At 43.7% G+C, this 14,823-nt stretch overlaps 1 protein-coding gene across 1 annotated transcript in view; it reads right to left on the bottom strand.

Annotated features, from left to right (window-relative positions):
• KIF1A (kinesin family member 1A) overlaps positions 1-14,823 on the bottom strand; it is a 2,072,061-nt gene that overhangs the window by 1,080,611 nt on the left and 976,627 nt on the right. The window contains exon 19 of the mRNA XM_078667093.1: positions 225-308. Coding sequence (XP_078523219.1) covers positions 225-308 — 84 coding nt within the window. The remainder of the gene's footprint in view (positions 1-224; positions 309-14,823) is intronic.

The raw sequence follows: 14,823 nt of genomic DNA, 5'->3' as shown, positions 1-14,823 counted from the left end.
AACTAACAGAGATGTAAGCATTTCTGGAATACAGCACGTACCACAGACTAGTGGTGTGGGGTTCTCTCTTCAATGTTTATGCCACTAGTTTGTGCACCTACATCACTTTACTGTAGGTTGTTGGATCAAGTTCCAATTTTCATCTGGCTCGGCCATTTTACAAAGTACTGCTCTGTCCGTTGACTACTACTACCCCCATATTACCCTTGTGCTTCTTTGCGCACCTGATTTCAAGATGATGGATTCTGTTACTTTCTTGCCATTGACATAGGTGTTAGCTCCTTCACAAGGTTCCAGGGTGACAATCACTGTGTGAGAAAAGACATAGAGTAATGATGAACACAAGGCAAAATATCATGATATTGCAAACATGGCATAATCAAAGATGCTAAGATGACTGATTACAAGGGAATAGGTGCGCTTTTCAGAGCACCACTTCTGAAAATTCCAGGTCCATTTGGACTTCATGGCAGGCAGAGCAGCGAAAGGCCATCAAAGGTGGAACACTGCTTTCATCTAGGAGAAGGACGGGTTAAAGCACATTTTGATATAGGGAAACTTTATTCTGGCTATGAAAGTCAAGTCAAGTCAAATATAGCTTTATTCGATTGTTAAAAGCAATCATAAAAGCATACATGATAAAAGTTCATCACATTTCAATTCATTTTACAAAAGCACTATATTATAAAAAAGAACATATAAAAATATACACAACAATTCATTAGTGGGAAATTTCCATTCAAGACAACCTCACTATAATTAAAGTGCACTACATGATCATAGTTTTTCTGCAATATATCACTTTTTTTCAAGAAGACTGTGATTATTGCAACACTTCTTTCATTATCCAAATATTGTATACATAACAGGGCGGGACGACATTGGCGCAGACCCATCTGTCTCAATAAAGGCAGTAAGATCCTGCGCCTAATGAATCTATAAAATTTACAAAATAAAAGGACGTGCATAGTACTTTGGAGCGACACATCGTCACAGGGACAAGGCTGTAGATCACGCGACCAGTCATTAACGGTTGGGAAACTAACCAGTCTATGAAAAATTCCAAATCTGAAGCGAGATAATAAAAATCTATCATAATTGCCAGGAACACAAGCCAGATAGGGTTGAATATTAAAAGTGGTTAATAACAATTGATGTTGCAGGACAGTTGGTTTTAAAACCTCTGTTGTTATTCTTAGGGTATCCAACAAAGTCTGTCATGTATTCCTATCGGTTCTGAATCGATCCCCCTATTCCTGACCCTATTCTAGTTAAACAAACCAACAAGTTAACTAGCAGTCAGCCCATGAGGCAGAAATTCCCCATGATGCAGATACCGTTATCTGACGCAGTCACACTACGGCACAGGAACGTGTTATCTGATTAGGTCATAACGCTTGCGATCTAATTAGACAAGCGATATTCCTCCAGCCCCTGATAAGGCATACGGAGTTCTCATAACAAATCAAACCTATGACAACCTGGGCAAAACCCTGCGGCCATTGTTTTGATTTCACCGAGAACTTTAGTAAAAGAATGTGCTAACGAGCAAATCGTATGACATCTTTATTGACGTATCTATGTCCATCCTTACGTCAATCTCGGCACCTTAAAGGTATAAATATTACCGATCTTGCCATATGCAAACACACGCGTGGTGATGAGACGGAGCAGCCATACTTGCCGAAGCCGAGAGCAGAGCAGACCCCGCTGGCAACAGCCCCGCCTTCCTGACGCGCTGAGAGACGCGCTGCTTTCTCCTGCTGAGAATCCAGCACCGGCGTTTCCGGGTAGCCCTCGCAGGCAGCCTGGAATATCGAGACCAGAGAGAGAGATACCATTCCTCATTCATCCTAACTTCCAGGTACAGAACTGAATAACCCCTCACAGAGAATTCTTTAGTTATTCACTTGGCAAAAACAAACTTAACTTAAACTGTAACTTTCTATTCCCGCCCACGTATTAGGCTTAGGTCAGGTACACGGGGTAGGCGTATTTAGAAACACCAGTTGAGTACGTTTAGTCAAATGTATATGTGTATGTAAATATATTTTATTCATTTTAAACATCATATGGCTTAGAAACCATATCAATGTTTTTACAGTATTACTTTATACTATTGCTTTTAATGTATGCACTTTACTTAACTATAAGTATTGCAATAATATTGATCCATTTCTCTTGTATGAGAAAAGAGACTGATAAATAAATAACACCTTTTTATTGAACACGCCCGTCTCTTCCTTTTCTCTACATTCTGATGAGACTAAGAATGCATGTACTGACTGAGTAAAATAATTTGCCTTTTGTTCACACGACTCTCGAGATTGACTCTTGATTAGGGGAGAGCAAAGTTGTCATGTTCTATGGTTGTCAGAAACTAAATCCCTTCTTGTCTAATCAGGGAAGTTAATTCCTCCTTGAACATTCGAGAAAGTTTCTAGCGAACTCTGAGCTACGCTGGCAAACCCAAAACTTTAAGCCTAGTATCGACAGTAGTAGACCTAGTTAACGTCTGGCCTAGGCCTTTACTGCTGTAGGTATTATTCCAATGCGCAGAGCCTATTGGGAAGATAGGAACTACACTACATGGCGCCCAACGCGTTTGGAAAGGGCGATAAAACTAACGTAAGACATTTAGAGTAACTCAGTCGTGCTTTCTCACTCAGACCCCTTTTCCCACAATACTCCAAAGACGTCTGGAGTGGGTGAAAGGTAATATCCTCCAAAACCTCGCAGGAGGGAACTCCTATGTATGGTTCTTGGTATAGTCAACGTTGAAGGATAAACAGTTCCAAAATATTGTGCATCTAATCTCTGTTTCCATAAGAAACCTGATCTGCAAACAAACAAAATAAGCTTCCTGTCGGTAAAATGGCAGAGAGTGATGATGAAAGAGAGGCAGTTAGATTAGCAACTGAACTCGCAGATGCTGATTGTAACGGTTTCCAGGAAGGTTCTGCAGGAGCGCCAAGAATCCGAAGATAATTCCACAGTCCTCCCCTGCGGCCTTCCGACTCTATCAAACACTAGAGTATCGAAAGGCTCGCCAGGGGAAAACAGGGAGACAAAACAAGGAAAGGTTGGGAAGGAACAAAAACGAAATCTTGACTTGTAATCTTCCACTTGGTAGTTGTACACGCTGTATGGGTTTATTTTGGTGGATGTAGAGCTGAAATAAAGATGCACGTTATGAAACAACAGTGTCTTGTAATCATGTGTCTCTATGCTTCCTGTCTTACTGTTACATACCATCAATGTTTTGTCTAAGCTTCTGAACGGATGTATAAGAGGTAGGGAATTCTTCTTGAACTATAAATGGATAGAACAAGATTAATGACAGCTCGCCCTCGCCTATACACCTGTGATGAAAACACCTAAACACAATATTCTTACTTGGAAAGCTATACAAGATGTTCCATAGACTGTAGAAATCAAAACACACTTGATTGTATTTCAATTGCCAACTCCAATGCTGTGTATTAACATCTATAATACGAAAACACATGAATTAGAAATCTATGCTTTTTACACTTCAAGAGATAAACAAATAGACAGCGCACAGCGCTGTTACCGTATTTCTTCAAGTGGTGGAACTGGAATCCTGTACCCTGGATGGCGTCCACGCAAGTATCCCCAAACACGTGTGGATACTGGCCCCAACAAAGGATGGTGAAAGGGCCAGCCGATATACAGCCAAGTCAAATGAGGGAAAAACAATGGCGGCAATGGGCTTAATGTTAAAGGAGGAGAACAAGATCAGCCCAATGATATGTGTCACACCATGAAGAAATAAAAAACCTAAATACCTAAAAAAAGGAAGGGAGCCCCACACTGCCCGGCTGGACGGCGGAGAACCAATCCCGGCCGTCCAGCGGAGCAAAGGACAGAACGGGGTACAAAGAAGGTAGCGCCCGGCTGGACGGCGGAGAACCAATCCCGGCCGTCTAGCGGAGCAAAAGGACAGAACGGGGTACAAAGAAGGCAGCGCCCGGCTGGACGGCGGAGAACCAATCCCGGCCGTCTAGCGGAGCAAAGGACAGGACGGGAGTCAGAAGCACAATGCCCGGCCGGCCGGCAGAGAAAACAATCTCGGCCAGCGGGCGGAGCCGAAGGAGAAGGCGCAACGGCGCCTGCAAAGTAACAGAGCGGAAGATATGCTCAATGGCGGGATCCTCAAAGATCAGGGGACTCCGCTCTCGATATAACAGGCGGGTGAAGAACAACAGGAAACCTGGAACTCGAAAACAAGGCGGAACTGAGAACACGGAGCTTGACGCAAGAACGTAAAGCGTCGCTCCAAGGGTTCAGGAAGCTTATGTAGGGAATTCACTTAAAGGGACAGCACCTCGGGGATCTCGGGGCATGACACTGATGCTACCATGCAAGCAGCAGACGCAGATATAATACTCATTCCGGTCATCAAAAGGAGATCTATAACCTTAAAACTTATAGAAAATGGACTGACACCTAGAGGTGGCACAGTCATATTCGTAATTGAGGCACACGAATATCGGCAGACAGAGGTATACTATTCATGGATACATTTTCCAGCAGCAAATGCTGTAACAAAGTACTTCCACTATTACAAGATAGAGGAACCTCCTAATGAGTACACTCCTTTCGAGGAGGTGGAAGTACCACTCAAATTTCAAGAGCATTTGCTCTTATTTGATGGCGCCCTAAAACATAATAATCACATCACCAGGCTCGGTCCTTTAGGTAGACCAGGAGCAACGTGGCCGGTACTAGCCGGATACACACCACATCCAGACTTCGAAAGAATGCCTGCAGCAGATCTTTTAGTACAACTAAAACAATTAATAAAAATTCATAGACAATTAGTTCAGTATGTGATGCGGACTTCAACAATTCAGCCAGCGATTAAACTTCCACAGCTGACCCCTCAACAAGGGAACACAAATAAAATTACACCACAGAACATCCAGTCTTGCCTAGGTAAAATACCGGCTAAACGGGAACAAATACCATTCTGGTTGGCACAGAAAATTACCCAAATAGAGGCGGTGTTTCCTGACACCACCCCATTAGAAAAACACAGGATTCTGACTATCTGTCTCCCAATGGGAATCGCACCACACATTGAGGACTGTGACACTTGGGGTACAGTCTTTGCTTCCATCTACACAAAAACGCACGGTGTTCCATCCATTTCGGTGATACCAGATGTGCTAAAACAAATTCAAGACGAATATGGTCCAGAACCTGCTTTAACTCTTGGTATGAAATTACTAAAAGACTTCAAGCAGGTCTCGGCTATACTATTAGCCAACATAAAAGGTGAAGCAGCAAACGTGGCGATCCGCCAGAGGTTAAAAGAGACAGATATAGCAGACCAACCAGCTGAAATTGCCAGAATCATAGAAAAATCCTATGAGGAACTAGGTAGAGATAGTTTAGGTGGAATACCAGTAAAACCGCAACTGACTGAAAGTCCAGAAAAAATATTTTTTAATAATAATTCACCAAAAAAGAACTGGGATGGAAACAAACAATCCAATCCTAAAGAAAAGAAATTCCAGTCCAGAGGAAGGTCTCCTAGGCGAAGGGAGAAATCTCCGAACCAGAGACACAGGTCACCCCAGAGTGACCCCTCTGGGAAAAGATATAACCTTAGAAATAGGGATAATATAAAAAAGCCTGATAGATATCAAGACATTGATACACGTCCCTCTCAATCTTTTCAGAATTCCTCGCAGAAATCGGAAAGAAGAGGACGATCAGAACAAAGAGAAGAGCACGCCAAGTCCAAAGACAAGGAACCTGCTCAACTAAAAAAGAAATTACAATTTCCAAAAAAGAAGGTAGCCAGTATCAAGGTAGTTAACAATGCCGAGAATACTGAGGACACAACTGAAAAACGGAGAATGGGCTCAGACAATGCTAGACAGCGCAGCAGAAGTGAGCATAGCTCGCAAAGTCCTTATGAATCATCTGGAGACAGTGGACACGAATGAATATCTTCAAGTGGAAACTGCAGACACCAGGGTTAGCAAACCTCACAAGATATACGAGATAACATTACGTATAGAGGGAGATAAGACTAGGAAAATAAGGGGACTATTTTGGGATAATCTCTCCAAGGGCTATGATATCCTTCTAGCTGAAAAAGACTGGCCACCAGAGTTTGTCAGGGAGTGCCCTCATGCGAAGAAGTAATTATGCCTGCCTTCTCAAATCAAATTCCAATTCATAAAAAATACACACTTGCTAGAAAGTGGGCAGTGGCTCTAGCACCTGCTTTATATAAAAATCACGTAGGATGGGACGAGGACTCCCCTCCTCACAAAATCCAGTTAAAATCACAACCTACTGCACAAAGGCAGTACCCAATTAAGCAAGAAGCTAAAAAACAGGTAAATGAAATACTAGATCAGCTAGAATACCAGGGGGTGATTGAAACTTGCACCTCACAAATGAACAACCCTTTGTTTCCGGTCTCCAAACCAGACAATTCATATCGTCTAGTTTTGGATTACCGACACCTTAACACATGTTGCAAAACTTTTGCAGTGCAAAACTCACACAGTGCTGCACTAATGAATAACATAGTGCGCAAAAAATACAAAACAACCTTTGACATCTCCAATGGATTCTTTTGTCAAAACATAGCACCAGAGAGCAGATATTTAACTGCATTCTCAGTAAATGGCACTCAAAAACAATTTTGTCGGTTAGCCCAGGGGTACAAGAACAGCCCGGGGGTATTCTCAGCGAGAGTAACAGAATTACTACAACTATATGATGATGAAGCATTATCTTATGTCGATGACATTTACTTAACAGATGATGACTTGGAGACTCACTTGAAAAGAGTGAACACCATAATACTTGGGTTCGCAGCAGAGGGTTACAAATTCAACTTTAAAAAGTCCAGAATTGCCCATCTGACAGTACTGTTCTTAGGATATGAATTATCAAGTGAAGGCAAAAGCCTGGCTGACAATTTCCTAGAGAAATGTGCCGTACTCCAAGCACCTAGAACACTAAAAAACTTACAGTCAATTCTAGGCTTCCTAAATTTCGGAAGAACATACATTGCAAATTACGCAGAAAGGGTCAAACCCCTTTATGATTTAATTAAACCAGATTTTAAAAGATCCAATTGGACTCAATTACACACAGAAATTTTGAGATCCTTACAAACAGACATGCTAATTAAAACAAAATTAGAAACACGTGATAACACACGCAATCTTGTGATTCGAGTCATCCCAGGGAGATGCGGATTCACATACCTGACCTCTAATGAGGGAGATAAGGTACCAATTGCATTCAAATCACACTTGTACACTAAGGATGAAATGAAATTTAGCCCAACGGAAAAAATTCTTACAGCAACACAGACAGCTATAGCAAAAGAACGAGCCCTGGCACAAGGTAAACGAATAATAATCGTGACACCAATACCAGCCCTAGAGGCGGTAACAAAGGCAAGCATTCCAAATGCTAAAGCACTCCATCCAAGATGGATACAATGGGCTAATTCTCTTGCTGCAACAGACGTGGTGTACGAATTTGATCCTTACTTAAAAACACAAGAATTTCTCCAATATGAATTTGAATGTCCTCCGCCAACCGAAATTCTGCCTCTAGACCACTATGGCAGTATAATATATACAGACGGATCAGCACAACCCGCAGTGGGGGGTAAGCAAGCTTACAGTGCTGCGTGCGCGATCGTTAAAGATCGTTGGCACGAAGGAAAATTTAGACCAGCAATCACTAAAACACAATCTTTAGGAGATTGTACAGCTCAGCGAGCTGAACTACTGGCGTTCAAGATGGCGCTTGAAAATACCGATCGAGAATTCCCCACACTCATAGTGTGCGATTCGTATTATTGCGTTCAATCTTACAATGAATACTTGCAGATCTGGCTTCAGAATGGTTTCAAGGATGCGAAAGGTGGAACAATCAAGCATAAAATGCTCTGGGAACAAGTAGTTCTTTTACAAAAAGAACTACCAAAGACTCACGTGATACATACACTGAGTCATCAACGTGATGGCGTTCACGTTGCAGGGAATTCATTGGCTGATGAGGCCGCGAAGGCAGCTGTGCAAACGGCTTCCGTAGCTGCCGTCACCCGGTCAAAAACAAAAATAGACAGCGAAATATTACAAGCTGTCAGCGCTTCAGAAAAGGATTCGATAGAACCACTCCCTAAAGGCTTTCCAGTAAAATACTCATACATAACTGATGCAAACAATGTTCCTTTTGCTCGAATCCCTGGAGTGGGGGATAGGGCAATTCCAAACATGGAACATAGGTTAGGACTAATAATAGCGGCACATGAAGGGCTTGCTTCTATTCATGCTGGCGTCTCAGCCACAGTATCATTATTAAAACAGAGATACTGGTGGCCACAAATGAGAAGACAAACAAGGAACTATGTTCTAGAATGTGAAATATGTCAAAAAATGAAAGTATCAACGGTGAGACGTCCAGCGCAGACGCCCCTTCTAATCTCGGATAAACCATTAGCCTGTGTTTATCTAGACCACTGCGGTCCCTTACAAAGGGATGGTAACTATAAATATATCTTGGTCGCAGTGGATTCATGCACGAGATTCATATGGATGTGGCCCCAGCGAACGGCTGACGCCAGAACTGTTATAAAAGATTTGCGAGTCTTTATCGGCACATACGCAATTGGCATGCTGCATTCGGACAATGGTCCTGCTTTTAGCTCTCGGGCTTATAAGGAGGCCATGGTCAGCATGGGCGTGCAATTGCGGTACTCTTGTCCATTTCACCCTGAGGGGAACGGAATTGTTGAAAGAAAAAACCGTGACATAAAGCAATCTATAACGGCAAAGGTATTAGGTTCGGGAGCTGGGTGGGTCAAACATCTAATAAGTGTCCAACGTAGTCTCAATAACTTGCCAAGAAATTCTCTGAAGGGATTCAGTGCGTACGAATTATTATTTGGAACTAGGATGATGATCTCTGACATTGATAGTCAGACTTCAGTGGTGAAAGAAAAAAGCTTTGATATCAAAGACCGTTTGGCTATTTTGCAGGACTTAAACAAAAGAAGAAAAGACCTGAGCAACATAAAGTTGAAACAACAGCCAACAACCACTGAAGAACCACCACCTGTCCCAGCAAGACCTGTCTGGATTCCAAAAGTCGGGGATCTAGTCAGGGAAAAGATCGCGGTAAAGAAGGAATTTGGGCCTTCTTACAGAAAAGCAGTTCCTGTCTTGTCTGTCAACGGGACAAGATCAGTTGTACTACCGCCACTTGCTGGTAAAAAGGAGAACCGAGTTGTATCCATCGACCTGGTAAAACCACAACATGTGGCCGATAACAAACAGTAGGCCAAGTGGACTCCCAATAAGTAGCAGAGCACCAAGGTTTGCTACCAGTACAGAGGTCCTAACGAAGAGGCTCATCACATTCGAAACGCCTACAGAAGAACAACAAGGACTATGCAACAATGCAATAGAACTGAGACCTCTGAAAACCCAAATAAAAACATTTAGCAGAGACACACCACTCTATAATGAAGTACCAAGTGACAATGCAAGAAACAAAAATCCTGAACCAATTGGAACAATTGACAGAACTGCATCCGGCTACTTCATTAACTTCGATGATTCCTCTGAGGGCTTCAGCGAATCAAAGACACAGCCATCATCAAAAACCTTTAAAGACAAAGCTAAAGAACTTTTGAAACAACTGAAAGAAACATATCTGATTTCTCCATGGATTGAATTTTGGGTGGGTTTTGGTGCATTTATCCTCATACTTTGGCTCATCATGGTACTTACTTTGGGACGCTTCATTGAGGGAAAATATGCTAAAATGGACACAGCAAGTCAGAAAATCAACTTGATCCTCAAACCACACACATCTTCACACATCGAGAAAAGAGAACTTTCTTCAGCCAACTTCACAGCCAATCCGATACCTGGTGGGGTAGCTTGGGACAACACTGACTATGAAATTTATGGTCCGGTCGAGATCCTGAAATATCCACACCAAATTAAGATCTCATTGAGTGACTTTGCAAAACCAAACTCATTTTCGTTTTTTTTTTAAAACCTTTATTGTGCACGAAAAGAGAACAAATACGGGCCTACAACCATCAGGCCGGCCACGGTACTTTTAAGCACAGGTGCGAGCAATGTGGTTCTACAGCGGCATCAGGCAGGATAACAGCAATCGGTAACAGTTACATTGAATGGAGTTATGCCGCCAAGGAGAAGGAGCATCGAAGGTTAAATTTCCAAAGTTTCGAGTGAAATATAAATCAGTAAAGAATAGAGTCAAGAAGAACTGAGTCCGGACAGTAGTTACATAACATGAGCGGGTGGCATCAATAAGAACAACATTGGAAAGAACATCCCGTCAATATGGCAGTACCATACAAATCAACAGTAGCTTCAGTCGACTTTCACGCACCACCCTCAGCGCCACCCATTCCCTACTAACCCCTATTGCAGACCCAGAACAGAAACCACAGCAAGAAAGCGCAGAAATTAGAGAAATAAGGCCCATAGAAACTAAAAGAGGAAAACTAAATCTACCCCCCCACCCTACAACAATCCGGAGGCTACGGCCTACCCCCCCCCGGCAAAGTGCCTGTCGCCCAGTAAAGAACCCGAAATATAGAATTAGAAAAGAAGAGAAAGAAGAAAAGATAAGAAAAGAAAGATGTTCACACTTGAAGCATCGGGAGGAAGAAAAGAACAAGCTATTCTACCACTCCCAAAAGAGAAAGGAAAGGAAACGGAAACGGGGGAGGAGCCCAAACACCAACAAAACTCCCGGTCTCCCAGCCATGCATAGCCCCCTTTACCGAATGAAACAATAATATCGAGAAGTATACTTCCAAAAGGAGAATTGAATCAGATACATCCGGGTTACCAAGTCAGTACCGGAATGATCACCCCGTCCATACGGGCAATAGCAGGATACTCACAGTCCCGCCCCATGTGCGAATATACCAGGATAGACATTATTAGCAGAACAAATGTGGGGAGCTACAACCATTACATACGCCAGAGAGGCGGCAGAGTTCAATGTCGTACCAGCTAGCCTAACAAAGGTGAACCCCCGGAGATCGTCAGCGCTAATCAGGTCGCGAGCGACCACCACACCATGACGCCCAGCAGAAGCCCGCCCCAGTCGGAACAAAGGGACAAAATGGCCACCTAAATAAGGACGCAGTCAAAGGAGAGCAAGATGGACGCTACCCTAAACAAACAGCCCCCACGCCACACTAAACTGCCATGATCAGGAGACAGGAACCAAGGAGAACGCGGCGGAGCCGATAGCCCGCGATTCATCAGGGTAGCCAGTATATGGTGCCGACCGTGCCAGTGACAAAGGCCACAATATCTCGAAGGACGCCATGACTGTAAAGCATATCTACCACTAGCAATAATAGAGACAGACGGAGGAAACAATCTACATCATACATATGATACATGCAGTCAGTACGTACAACATTCCAACCCCAATCTCCCGTAAGTATAGATCTATTATTACCGGAGGAGGGCCAAATCTAATGTCCCCGAAACTCCCCAACCATCATTGTACTCCACCACCCCATACGTGAATAATCACAATAAGCTTGAATCACAAAACGAGATGGGAAGGGATATTACTGTAGCACACGCAGAGGAAGCGCCAAAGTCCGAGACTCCACCAGACAGTCCAACACAGTTCAGAGCATAGAGACTCCTAGCCCTGGCCTGATCGTAAATGCCCGCCCAGCCATGGCTCCCGGTCAGAGCCCACCACAGATAGAACAAAGGAGCAAGATGGCCGCCCTCGGCAGAATCGAGTCATCAAAGGGCAAAAAGGATTCCGCCAAGCACATTCAGTCTCACTGTCCCAAGGGAGTAACAGAATCAGGGCAAACAGGCACTGCAAAGTAAGATACAAAAGTAACGGAGCCTGCGGGTAGCAAATCTGCAGGAAAGACAGTCGCTGCACTGACGGCTCCGTAAACCATGGTTGCACTGCCCCGGTTGAAGTCTTGATATCCAGCAAGAAGGGAAACAGTGTAGCGTCGCCAAAAGAAACATCCCCCACGTGCTTGGGCGGTAACATCGTAGCACAGGAATAGAGCCATTGTAGGGAAGGAGTCACAGTTACCAATGTGGGGGGCAACATTGTAGCCAAAGCCTCACCGAGGAGAGAACAAGCAACATTATCGTCCGGGACACTGCACATCTCCGCCCTCACATATTGCAACCGTGTATCAGTCCCAGACAGTGTCAGAGGTGGTAGGGGGTCAGCCTGTCCCGGCCGCGCTACACAAGAGAAAGCACCTTCGAACTTCTCCGCCAGCACCTGGATGTTACGCCTCCATGTTGTCCCCAAGTCCGCCAAGGCGAGCAGGATATCCCCATAAGTCAGGGTGTCCAGAATCAGCAGCCGGTCAGCAGCGAGCGGGGCAGCCGTCGTTTCGTCATGAAAGGCAGGCGCCATTGCCGCCACTCAGGCAATCCGCAAGGACGAGAGGGAGGATGGGGGCGATCTCACTGTCCGGGGAGGCAGGCGTTAAACCTCCGGCGATTAAGCAGCCCACAGCAAGGGGTTATACCGCACGAAAATCACCATGCCCGTATTACCAATACGAGTGTCGCGCAACCGAGATTCGCCCCAGAATGGGGGATGCCCAGGCGAGAAGAAGCAGAGCGGGGGGAAGCGCCGCGCTGGAGCTCCAGTCATATAGAGACCCACCTCGGTCAAAGTGAGGCACTCTGCATCGGGAGAAAAATGAAAAGTCAGTGCCGAGATCGCAACTGTCCCGTGGGCAACGGCACCTCCCCCGCTCGTCTCAACAGCTCGGTATCATGGCGTCCAGTGGTAGTGACCAGCACAGCTACCCGGGCAGCTCCGGAGATCGACAAAATCAGCAAATCCTGCACCAATTCAGACTGCAGAGGTCTCAACAGAAAGCAGACGGCTTCTGCATCTTCGTTTCAGCAGTCAAACACGGTGTGAGCCAGGAGTAAAGTCAGGATATTCCGCTCAAGGTAGGTGGCTTACGGAGCCGGGAGCTCAGACGTCCGTCCCGTTCGCCATCTTGGCTCCTCCCCCCCAAACTCATTTTCTGATGATTGGGACTTCGAAAGCATTAATAACATGATGTCTGACTTAGTAATGTCTGCTAAATTTACCAAACATGATTATTTGCAGGGTTCTACAAATTATGACAGTATGTATTGCTATAACCACTATGGTAACCACTTTTTACATAGATCTGCACAACCTAGAAATGTTTTAAATTATAATCAATGGGAACATTGTGCAACACCTCCAAAAGGGAGCTCAAGAACCGTATACGACAAATATTCATATTTTTCAGGTTTTAACACAAGTAATGCTGAAGCATTTTATTTTAAATTGTCAAATAAGACAGGAACAAAAACCATGATAACCAACACAAAATTGTTATATTCAGACTCATTTTTCGAACAAATGAATACTTTTGGTTTTGATTATTGGGACAAAAATGTTGAATTGAAAAGTGTTTGGGGTACAAAAGATTGGCAAGTACAGGGTATAGAAGCTTTGTTTAGAGCCTGCATGATCCCAGAACAAATGATATTTTTAAATGACACTGTTCAACAAACCACCTGTCTTGGCTTAGCCAAAATCAAAGATTTAATTAAACCGTCTATTCCAAAGCCAACAATGTTTAGCAATAACTCTGATACAGATGAAGAGATAGACGTAAACCATATATTAAACCAAAACAGAACACATCCAAATTGGAAACAGTGGTTGATCTGGCCCACAGATACTAATAACTGTCAAGACAGATTCCTGAACAAAACACAGGGTTTCAAAATGAACAGGCCAGACCCTAGATATCCTCAAAGACATCACCCAGGGATAATTACCACCTACAGTGTGGGCAAATTATGCCTTCAATGGCTACAAACTTCCACACTGGCAGAAATTAAGCAACACCTAACTTTACTTACTGATGGTGCTGACTTGCGTGATTTCACTTTGGGACCACGCAAACAGCGTCAAAAGCATTTCATAGCAGCCTCTGTATATGCAGCATACAATGAGGCCTGGAAGGTTACTCAAATTGAAACAGCAGAGAGAATACGGGAAATTGACCGTATTAATTTGGAAAAATCACTTTCTGTAGTGGACAATGGGTTAATGACTCTGTCCTCCAGAATTTTTTCTTTGGACAGCATTGTGTCGTCAGCAATCGATATATTATCATCGCAAGACTTACTGTTATTACAACATGGTCAGTCACAATTGCGTTCTATTGTACAGCTTGGCTGGACGTTACAAAATCTGCGTTCAGGCTATGTGCCTTGGCGTTTAATCAACACAACGTCACTATTCCAAATCTTTAACCTTACTGATAGACAAATCGGTATGGCGCAAAAGGGTGCTGATTATACAATCTTGAGCATTGAAAAACTAGAAAGATTACCAATGACAATGTCAGAACGACCTGTCAGTGAATGGATAATACACGGAATCATAAATATTCCAATCTCAACCTTCAGGTTTCAATACTGCCAAAAATATATACAGGCTGGCATGTACGAGAAATTGGGAAAGGGGTACCTTAAAACAACTTGGAACCTGCCCTATTCACATGCATGTGTCAGTAATAAAGGACAGAAAGTGTTTCTTAGTGGCAACAATTGTGAGATGTCACTAAGCGGCACGCTTCTGTGTAACGGAATTAGTTTGCATGGAGCCTGTGAAGGGAATTCATACAACCTTTCATGTCACCAGCAAGGCGCACCTGCAACAGAAATAGAACCATTCTTTCAAAGACTCTATAATGGGAGTTAC

This window comes from Lissotriton helveticus, chromosome 11, assembly GCF_964261635.1.
Source record: "Lissotriton helveticus chromosome 11, aLisHel1.1, whole genome shotgun sequence".
In the NCBI taxonomy this organism is placed as follows: domain Eukaryota; kingdom Metazoa; phylum Chordata; class Amphibia; order Caudata; family Salamandridae; genus Lissotriton; species Lissotriton helveticus.
Note: the sequence above shows the minus strand (reverse complement) of the source record. Positions and strands in the feature narration are given on the sequence as shown.